At 48.7% G+C, this 11354-nt stretch overlaps 1 protein-coding gene across 1 annotated transcript in view; it reads left to right on the top strand.

Moving 5' to 3' along the window:
- Window positions 1-11354, top strand: part of Sdk1 (sidekick cell adhesion molecule 1) — a 485625-nt gene that overhangs the window by 337718 nt on the left and 136553 nt on the right. The window contains exons 19-21 of the mRNA XM_013023384.1: window positions 1029-1127; window positions 6720-6911; window positions 9791-9912. Coding sequence (XP_012878838.1) covers window positions 1029-1127; window positions 6720-6911; window positions 9791-9912 — 413 coding nt within the window. The remainder of the gene's footprint in view (window positions 1-1028; window positions 1128-6719; window positions 6912-9790; window positions 9913-11354) is intronic.

Genomic DNA, 11354 nt, shown 5'->3' on the forward strand with positions numbered 1-11354 from the left:
CTGACTGGGGCCTGTCTTGCTTTGGTAACTCCTGTTTTGGCCTCTCAGGTCTCTAAGGTAGGAAAAATCTGATCTGACACATAGCCATATCATCCAATGACTGGATGCTGTTCATGTCACATAATGATCATTAATGATCATTAATAATAATGATCATTATGTGTCATGAACGATCATCAGCTGGTGCTGGTGGCTCATGCCTGTAATCCTAACTCCTGAGGAGGCTGAGATCTGAGGATCTTGGGCAGGAAAGTCTGTGAGACTTGTCTCCGGTTAACCACCAAAAAGCCAGAAATGGAATTATGGCTCAAGTGGTAGCTTTGAACAGAAAAAGATTCTAGAGTAGTAGTAGTAGTAGTAGTAGTAGTAGTAGCAGCAGCAGCAGCAGCAGCAGCAGTAGTAGTAGTAATACTTAGCATTTTTACCATGCCAGGGAATGTTAACACAGTCGTGTTTTCATTCATTTTTATTCTTGCAGAGATTCATTTTCCCCATTTCACAGATAAGCACACTAAGGCTAGTAGAATATCACAGTTATTCCCCAGCCAGAGCTCAAAGCCAACTCTGCTGTACCTGCCCAGAAAGCCTTGCTGTGCCCCTCTGGAATGGGGTGGAGTTAGAGCTATGGGCCTGCTCTGTTTTGGCTTCCACAGCCCAGTTACCCCACACAAGCCAGAGCCATAGCTGCAAACACCTAGCCAGAGACATGCCACCAAACGATTGCTTTCCAGGATCTGGGCAGTCTGTGTTTGTTCTGCTAGATTTGGATAAAGAAGAAAGAGGACGGATTGTGCCTGAATCTCTTGTGGCCACTTACTTCACTTCTCTGTGTGGCCATGAGGAAGCTGGACAAAACAATTTACAGAATGATTGCTAAGATTTCTAAGGTCCCTTGTTCCTCCTATCTCCTTCCAGATGTTTCCTACAGCTTTTCTGCCAGACCTGGCTCACCACTTCCTTTCCTAGATAGAACTGATCAAAGAGATTCAGGCTCTTGGATTAACAGCTGTCCTTTTTTTAATTGGTAGAACCTGGAGCCGTGGGACATCTGAGCTTCACAGAGATTCTGGACACCTCTCTCAAGGTCAGCTGGCAGGAGCCCCTGGAGAGAAATGGCATCATCACAGGTGAACCCTCCCCTCCTTCAGAGAAAGAGAATCCCCGTAAGGGCACCCCAACACAAAGGGGTATCTGCCGCCTCACTCACACTGCTGATGTGACCAGTGCCCCAGCCCTGTGTGGGAAATGGCTGAAGTATCTTCCTGCTGTGTGTCTCCAGCACAGATTCACTTAGGGGAATGGGCCATCTTCCCCATGGGAGCCTCAGCCTCAGAGCTGGGCATTCTCCTTCTCATCACGAGCCTTCCCGGGTCAGCCTGCAGGTGGCGCCCACAGCCCTAGGACTTATGGGCATGTACTGTGACTTCATGCTCCCTCGTGTGCTCCCCCACTACCCAGAAGAGCCTCCTCCTCCCAGCCACAGTTCTCAGGGGGCTTCGCAAAGCTTTGGGCCAACGAATTATCTGAGCTCAGCTCAGTAAGTCCCCATGGCCATCGGGGTTATGTGCTAACAACCCAAGAACCATTTGAAAATAACACAGTGAAGGGCAAGGATCTCCTGCCTTAGCCTCCTGAGGGCTAAGATTACAGGCATGCACAGCCTCACCTGGCTTAATTCCTTTTTTTTTTCCCAAACCAGTACTAGGGTTTGAAGTTGGCTTCCACCTTTCACCATGGCTTTCACCATTTACTACTTGAGCTATGTCCCCCAGTCCTTTTGTTTTTAGGTTCTTTGTTGGTGGTGGTAGTGGTTTTGTTTGCACACCAGCCTCCTGTTATTGGAACCATGCTTCTGACTCTTGGTTTTTGCTGTTGCTTCTGTCCTGTTTTTTTGTTTGTTTTGAGACTTTTCTGCTGGTTTTGAACCATAATCCTCCAGACCATAGCCTACTTGCTATGAGTACTATGTAAGCCACTTCCACTTAGCTTTTCAGTTTGTTTTGGAGACAGTTTCTTTCATTCTTTGCCCAGGAACTGTAGTACTCCTAGCTCTACCTTTTGAGTGCTACAATTACAGATGTGCACATTTGCATTCCACTTTAGCCCTACCTTTTTTTTTTTTTTTTGCTAGTCATGGGGTTTGGACTCTGGGTCTGGGCACTATGCCTCAGCTCTTCAGCTCAAGGCGAGCGCTCTACCACTTGAGCCACAGTGCCACTTCTGGTTTTCTGGTGGTTTACTGGAGATAAGAGTCTCACAGACTTTCCTGCCCAGGCTGGCTTTTGAACCAAGATCCCGGATCTCAGCCTCCTGAGTAGCTAGATTACAGGCATGAGCCACTGGTGCCAGGCTAACCCTAACTTTTCAACCTTCCTAAAGAGCCCTGCTTCAAGAAGCTTACATTTTGAAATGCCCACTTGGAACCGTGTCCCATTCAGGACTGGGAATGGTCACTGTCAGAACTAGATGTCATAAATAAGAAGGGCTCCCCAGTGCCTAGTATAAAAGGACTATGCTGAAGTGGGGCGGAAAGAGACACAGTGGGGACCCAGGGACCCAGTTGAGTCTAACATTGCTTTATGCCACCCAGACACAACTAGAGCTGAGTGGCAAGGGGGTGGATCAGTGTAGCAGCAGGAGCATCGGGAAGGAAAGCCTTCCCAGCTCAGACCTCTGGGGGCCAATTCCAGGAGCTGAATTAGAGCCACACTTAGCATTGATTTCAGAGTGAGAGAGGCAGGAAATTCTGTCCAGAAGGCTTTTCAAAAATGTTCTGCTATGTTCTAGAACCCTAACTTAGACTCCTTGGTAGACAGCCTGAGCAGAAGGCTGTGGTCCTCTGTCTCAGACTGTCTCCCCCTCAACTGCCCCACCCCTTCTGAGCACCTACACGCAATCCTTGTTTTAAAGCTTGAGGAGAAATTACCGGCATGTCAGCCAAGGTGAACCAGCATTGCACTGCTAGAATGTGGTGCCAATACTTCCAATTTATGATCATCTGTTCCCGCCAGCTAATGGGGCCTAATGAACTCATTTTCGTATTTTATTTAAACAAACACCTATAGTTACAAGCAGCCATCTATTATTTATTGTGAGACTTGACCTTTCGGAGCCGCGGCTCTGCTGAGTTAGATTCTGCTGGCCTGGACTAGAGATGACTATGCTGCCACTGGCCAGCAGCCAAGGCCTGGTCAGAGCCCTTCTTCTCCAGGGCACATTGTTTGTCCCCAGGCGGTGGGGGTCTGGCCTGTACTTCCTTCCACTCCTGTCCATACTAGAAAACACACCTGTATCCCAGAGTCCACGGCACATGTCCCCCAGAAGCTCTGCAGAGAAGGGCCTAGAGAGGGGGATTAGATACCTCTGCTGTAAGCCAGATATCACCCACGCATCTCCTCATGAGCCAGTACTCAGTACTGCACCCCCACTCTGGAGGCTCTGCCTGACTGTGGCACCCCAAACACATGACTCTCCCATGGAAGATGCTGCCACTCCCGTGGAAGGCCACTCTGTCTGAAGTAGGTCTTCTGTTACTCTTCGGTGCCAGTACTGGTACTTGAACTTAGGGCCTCATACTCGCCCCTAGCTTTTTCCACTCAAGGCTGGTGCTCTACCACTTGAGTCACACCTCCACTTCCAGCTTTTTGCTGGTTCATTGGAGATGAGTCTCTCCTATTTGTCTTCTCTTGGCTGGCTTTGAACTCGGCTCTTCAGTTCTCAGCCTTCTGAATTACTTTCTGAGCCACAGCACCCAACTTGCTGATGTGTCTTACCCAGCTCAGCAAAGAAAGCTGTGCTTGCCACTACCTGGCCTCAGCCCAGGCAATGATGCTGGATGGCTCCACCATTTACCACGCACTGCTGCAGGCAGCTGAGAGCCCGGCCCACTGGTGCCTAGTGCTCAGGGAGCCATGTTGGAAAGGATGCTTCATACCAGGCCCACAGGGAGTGCCCACACCCCAGGCCTGGTTTAATTTGGGGTGGGAACAAATTAGGGAGCTTGGAGCAGAAGCAACCTGGTCCCCACCAGAATAAATTGCCCATTGTGCTATCTTGTAAATTCCAGCCTCCTGCACTCTCCCTGGGTAAACTCTGATTTATGAGGGGCAGGATGTGGACGGACAGCTTGTGATTGGATGCACTGCTCCCTTGTAGAGAATTTACTTCAGATCAACAGAAAATTATTCCTGAAGCTCCCTTGGTCGTTAGTCTCCGTTAGGCAGCCGTTCTGAGCAGGTAGGACTGCAGGCTGGAGGCTCAGGGCGGCCTCTCCTCCCGACTCCTCTCCTCTCACACACTAGAATCTGGAGAAAACAGTGCCACGCTGAGCTGCTAGGGACCCTCATACACATCCCTAGCACTGTGAGTCATGAGAAGGCCTTCTCCCACACCGCGTGCCTGCCACTCTGCCCATCTGCACACTCTTGAGCATCAGAGGCCACCCTCTCAGCAGAGGTGGGCCCACATGCCGTCTCTGCACACAGTGGTCTTGCGGCCTCCAGAGCACCTCATCCTATGTAGTTGTCCATTTGCTTTGTGCTGGGATTTGTAAACAACTCGGGCATGCCATATGAGTACCAACTTGGATTCTAATGCCTGCCAACAGTGAAGACCCCACCAAGATTGGCTGTGTGAGGGCTCTGGGCTGACATAATAAGAGGCTGTGTTTAGTACATATTCATGAACAACAGCCTCTAAACAAATAAATGCCCTGGCAGGTAAAGTGGTGACATTAAACACAGTCCCCCCCGTACCCACCCCGAGCTCACCAAGGTGAGGTGATTACAGACCTACCAGGAAGGTCACAAAGAAGGCCCCTAGAAGGAGGACTTCCTCGCATTGAGAAGGAGCCTGAGTTCTGGAGTGGCCTGTTTAGTTCTGGAAAGTTCTAAAGAACCACATCCCAATGTCAAAGGAATACAGTTGTACAGATTGCTGACCTGTCCATGCAAGGTACCTAGAACACTCCCAGCTATGTCACAAATACTCCTTGGGCTGAGCTATACATTCCACTGCCCTGAAAGATGTTGGTTTATTATTGTGCCATTATTGTTTTATTATTGTGCCATTATTTCAAGTTAGCTGGCAGGAGAGAGCTGCTGGGTAGCGTCATGGTCATAGTTCCCTCCCATCCATGCAGAAAGACTAGGTAGAAGAGGAAGGAGGGTCCAAGGAAGAGGAAGAGGGGATGGCCAGGGTACAGCATGAGGGTTGCAGGACAGTGATGTGTGGCAGATCCTTGGGGAGGAAACAGGGACCAGGGCCCAAGGCTGGAGAGACAGCAGGGAGCCTATGCAGGGAAGGGAAGGGTCCATATCACTGAGACAAAGACCCTAGCAGAGCGGCCCCCACCTGACTGTGCCTGCCTTGGATTTCCAGGGGCCCTGGTGGCCTGAAGCCCTGTGACCAGGTGGTCTCAGAGGCTTTCTTCCCTCCTGGTCCTCCTGCACCTCTGCAGCTGTGACAGCCATGGACAGAGAGGGAACAGTTCTGACATTCATATTTTTTTCTACAGTATTAAAAGTCTCAGGGTGCTTGCCTCCAAATTCCTGTTCACCTGCAAGTATAGCTTTCCAACTTTATTTATTACTTTCATCAGAATGAGAAAGCAGCAAAGATGTGTCCTGCTGCTCAGTAGCCCCGAGTTTATTGACTGAAAAGAGGGGTGAGCAAGTGTTTCAGCAGTTTTCCTCCGCCTGTGGACCTAAGGGCTCCTTCCATCACTATCTCTCTCTTTAAAAGACACTTTAAGCTTTGTCTAATCACATAAACTCTTCTCCAAGGGGGTTAATTCAGGCACCAGTTGGATCTTTTTTTTTCCTCTAAGCCTCAAATCACAGTGGAATCTAAGGCTGAATAAATTGTGATCACGAGCCTCCCCCTCTCCAGCCCCCCCCCGTTGGACTGAGGAGAGAATTGGGAGAAATTAAATTTTGCAAGAAAACAGGATATTCCAAGAGGGGGCAAGGGGGGGAGGGCAGAGCTAGAAGCAAAACTCATGCACTCAGGTAAAAATAAAGTTTTCCAGGCAAAGCACTTTGCAAACTGGAAAAGTAGCTTGTCAATCATCTCATAAAGGAAAAAGTGAACCTGTTTCTACTTTTAGTTGCAACAAATTAGTTGCAACCCCAGAGCAAGCCACTGGATTCAGGGACCTGGGTAATGAAAATAGCCGCTTATAAAAATGGAAATGCTGGTGGAATGCAACTTAATTTGACAAGAAAAAAACCAAACAGAGCACAACGGGCTGGCAGTCTTGTTCATCACTCAGTGCAGCAGCCTCTGAGGTCACCAAAATAGCAGCCATGTCTCTGTGGGTTCAAGGCAGGTCACCAGGGTATACAGGCGATGTGGGCAGGGTGCCTGTGGCTCCTGTAATTCTGCTACTCAGGAGGCTGAGATCTGAGGATTGCAGTTCAAAGCATGAAAGTCCATGAGACTCTGACCTCCAATTAACTACCAACACCTGGAAATGGGCTATGACTCAAGTGGTAGAGCACTAGCCTTTAATGAAGAAATTAAGGGACAGTGCCTTAAGGGAAATTAAAGGACTGGTACAAAAACAAAAAAGCAATGTTGAGGTTTCTGTGGGCACTCAGGCTCCATTCTGCAGGGCTGACCTCTGCAAATGATGGAATGCTGAAATGATGGAAGGGTGGACCACCCTGGGCCCTATGCCCTGGGCCTGGAGGAGGTCTTGACTCCACTCTGTCTTTCAGGCTATCAGATTTCCTGGGAAGTGTATGGGAAGAATGACTCTCGGCTCACACACACCCTCAACAGCACAACCCATGAGTACAAGATCAAAGGGCTGTCATCCCTCACTACTTACACCATTGATGTGGCTGCCATGACAGCCGCAGGGGCCGGCCTGACCACATCGTCCACCATCTCTTCTGGGGTGCCCCCAGGTCAGTAAATGCGGCAAAGCACTGTGATGTCACTTTCATGTTCTAATTGGAGTTTTCACCCCTAGAGATTGCTGGCACTTAGGTTGGTGGCCTCTCCTGTAGAAGCCACTAAGTGCCTAGAACAAAGCGAGGAGGGTGCTGGCCTCCTGCCAGGACACATGAGGGTTGGAGGGGGACCACACTTTCTAGCGTACCCACAGACACCTGCCTTCCCTCCTGAGAGGGTGTTCATGGAGGATATGTGCTGGAGGGGGCAGAAGGGCATGGCACCAGGCCGCAGTGTTCTCTCACAACCCAGATGTTCCCAACCTCCAAGAACCCATAGCCAACAGCCAGAGGGAAGGAGGATGAGAGAGGGAAGAAAGGGAGGGAAGAGGGAGAGGAGAAGAGATACCCTATGATGCACATAACAAAATGATACAGAAAGGTTTGGTAAGGAATGGGAAGAGGACAGAACCTGACCTGGGTGTGATGGGCTGAGCTCAGCAAGTTCTGCCCCCTTCCCAGGAGTGTTAAGAAGTCTGAGAGAATTAGGCAGCAGGTGACTCCATGCCACCCCCACCCTCACTTGCTGATGGTAGTGCTGTGAAGCCAGGATGCCTCCCCGCCAGCAGGGGGCACTCTGAGCAAGCCTTTCTATCCACCCACAGACAACAGCCATCGTTTTCCCTCAAGACAGTGTCCAGACAGTGCCATGCACACCCTAGTTACAGAGCAGCCAGGCCCCACTCCAAGTGTCTGGTAGTTGGAACTGGGACAAGGCTCCAGAGGTTACCTAGGCCAAGTTCTCAGGATGCTGGTGTTCGCCCAGGACTAATAGAGAACCATTGTACTCAGGCAACTCAGCATTGAGTTAAGTCTTTGTCTTACGAAAGCTTCTTATTTCTTCAGTACAGAGGTATCTCATTTCCGTAACACACATTTAAAGTATGCAGAACCACTTCACAAAGCACAAATAAGTTTGACACATCCTTAGTACTTTCAGGATAGAGGTAATGGTGATGGCATTATGTCTACTTTGTGAAAAATGACTGCATGAGTCCTCGCTTGCAGATGGCATGCCCTTCTACACATAAGTAAATTTTATCTTGCTGAGGAAAAGGAAAAAAAAAGTACTGCATGAAACTGGGCAAGGTGCTTCATACCTGTGCTCCAAACAACTTGGAAGGCAAAGACAAGAGGATTGTAAGTTCTAGGCCAGCCCAGACTATATAGTAATGCCCTATTTCAAGCAATGAACAGAAAGGCTGCATGCACCCAGGAAAGTGAACAGTGGAAGCAGTGGCCATGCCTGGGTCTTCCTGGGGTGGCTTGGAAGCTCCACCCCAGGAAGGAACATGGACCTGCTGGACTCCAGAAGGTACTCCTGAGTCTCCGTGTTCTGGGCAACACCAGGAATGGCCTGGAGCTGGGCTGCAGCTCCTTGGTGGAGCTGCAGACTGCATGAGCAGTGGAGATCTCCTGGAACTGGGAGCCATCTGCAAACATCCTGAGCATTCAGAGTCTCAGCTGGACGCCACATCCTGTGATGAGATCCCTTCTGGGAGGCCCCACTGCTTTCTGTGCTTGAGGTTTACATCCATTAGAGACTGAAGAGCCATTGTGAGAATCCAGAGAGCCCAGGAATATAAAGAAAAGAGTCACTTGTCCTTTCATTTAAACATATCCTGCTTCAAATTCATTAAATCATACGTGAAAGGACCCTTGAGCTCCTGGAGACCCTGCGTGTGCCAATCCTGAGCCCATCACCAGAGTAGATTCATTGTACCACAAGGGTAGGTCCCAACAATGCAAGTCAGGGAGCCTCACACCTGCTTGGTGCAAGCAACAGGCTGGCTCACACACATTGCAATTTTTTTCTTCATTTTATCCTGTTCCCATTCTCTGGCATGATTCACATTACACAATTTAACATAAAGACTCATTGGGTATACACTATGTCACACTTCCACGTGGGACAGGTTCCTGGGGAGCAAACTACACAGACAGGCTTCTAGCCATGAATAGACTTGGGCTATAGGAGATCACAGATAACAGGGCCACCTTCTACCTCGTATGGTTACCAGAGCAACTGAAGTCAGGCAGAGTAGACAAAGAGTTCTGCCCTGTCACCTGCCTTTGGTTGTCATGGAAACCTGGCCCAAGAAACCTAAGGCTCAAGACCTGAACACCTGCTGTGTCATGCTACCTTGAAGCAGTCACAGGTTTGTACATGCCTCCATCTTCCCCACCCCCCATGTCTTCTGGTGCTCCATGGGGAATATGAAGGAAGCGAGACACTCATTCTTGGTATCACAGAGAGCCCGGATCACGTTCATGCCACTTCACATGACCTGTAGCCTGATAGATGACCTGGTTGAAGTAAAAGTTATACTGTGAACAGGGTAGAGTGGCATATGTCTGAAATCCCAGCTATGTGGGAGGCATAGATGGGAGGATTGTGTTTCAAGGCTAACCAGAGCAAAAAGTTAACAAAACACATCTCTACAAGTAAGCCAGGAGCAGTGGTGTATGATTATAAGCCCTTTTACTATAGGTAAAAGAATTTCAGTTCCAGGCTGGCCCTGGGGAAATAAAACACAAGGCTGTATCTGGAAAAAAACTAAAACAAAAAGAAGAGCTGTGGTCATGGCTCAAGTGGTAGAGCACCTGGCTCTGAGTCTAAACACCAGCACCACCAAAAAATAAAAATAAATAACAACTTGGGGTTATCTGGGGAAGCCATGCTGCTTTTAACTTGCACAGTTTGGAAAACAAACCTGTTGTTGTTGTTAATAGTACACCATTATTCTGAAACTCCTTCTTTGCTGACATGAAGATACTTGCCATAGGTTGTGGCAGAGTTCACTTCTCCACCTTCATCTTCCCTTCTTCTCTAGACCTTCCCGGTGCTCCATCCAACCTGGTCATTTCCAACATCAGCCCTCGCTCAGCCACACTTCAGTTCCGACCAGGCTACGACGGGAAGACGGCCATCTCCAGATGGATTGTGGAGGGGCAGGTATGTCGTACTTCTCGGCAGAGCCCTGCCACCAAGGGGCAGGGAATCCTGGCACAGTGAGTCTTTGGTGGCTGGCAGGACTCAGGGCCACTGGGGAGACAGAGATGAGAGTCATCTGGGACACTGGAGATGGGACAACAGATGACACCAGAAAACATGACATTAGACAGGGATTGGTAAAGCAAGAATTTCAGACTTCGGTGGTTCCACAGGAACACCCACCATTTGATAGTACAGTTGGCAGACTTTGAAAATCTCTCTATCAAAAATGGTGGCCTACTGAATTGGATGCTAATAGTATATGATTGCTTGGTAAAAGTTATTACAGAACAGGTATTTGCTCACCAGTGTTTCTACAGTTTGCTCCTTTCCCATGTGTTATTCTAGACTGGCAGAGCCAGTGGACAGATGAAACAGAGCTTCCTGTGGGAAGGAAGAAGCAGATATGATCTCTTTCTGGGAGGACATGGGTATTAAGAGGCCTAGGCGGCAGCATAGAGCAATGGAGAATGGGCAGAGCTGGACAGATCCCACAGATCCAGAGCAGAGCATAGGAGGTCATTAGATCTGACACCACGCATGGAGCAGGCACGGGAGGGCCAGGGGGCCTGACATGGGGCAATGTCTCGGGAGAACCCACTGGCACAGATAAATGCCATACATTTCTACCAGCTCCAACTCCTAATAAAGGCAGGAAAAGAAGATAAAGAGCTACATTACGAGCAGTAGTAAAGTCCCAAAGTAGTTATGGTGTGTAGTAAAATCCTGGTGACTTTCATGACCATACTTGTACTGGCTTGTAAGACAGCTCCCTCCTGGAAATTGGCCGTAATTTAGGGGAGGAATCCTGCACACATGTTCAGAAGTTTCATTAAGCAGGCGCTTGTGGGACTCCATACAAGTTCTTCAAAGTGTGACCCCTGTGGGTGGACTAATCACAAACAGCACAAGTATGGTTGGAGTAGAGCTCACCTTGTCCATGAATTTATTGCATGCATTTTGGAACAAACTTGGTCAAAAAACAAAGAAAGAAAAGCAAAAGAAATTTTGATACTACATCTCAGGTAGTCTGGAGAAGCACTCAGTTATCAATTGTATTTACATTTTTTAAATTATTTTGTATGTGGGTGGATGTACACACATGTGCAAGGGTACTGAGGCTTGAACTCAGAGCCTTGTGCTCTTGCATAGCATTTTCACTCAAAGCTAGTGTTCTACTCCTTGAGCTATAGCTTCACTTCTGGCTTTTTGCTGGAAATAGGAATCTCACAGACTTATAGAAGTTCCTGCCCAAGCTGGTTTCAAACTGAGACCTTCACATCTCAAGCTCCTGAGTAGCTAAGATTACAGACATGACCCACCTAGCCTTAAGTATGGTAAATGAGTATCAGGGGGTAGCCACAGCCTTATTTCTGCATTATCATCTCCTGCCCCCTAATACA

This window comes from Dipodomys ordii, unplaced genomic scaffold, assembly GCF_000151885.1.
Source record: "Dipodomys ordii isolate 6190 unplaced genomic scaffold, Dord_2.0 Scaffold68, whole genome shotgun sequence".
Classification (NCBI taxonomy): Eukaryota; Metazoa; Chordata; class Mammalia; order Rodentia; family Heteromyidae; genus Dipodomys; species Dipodomys ordii.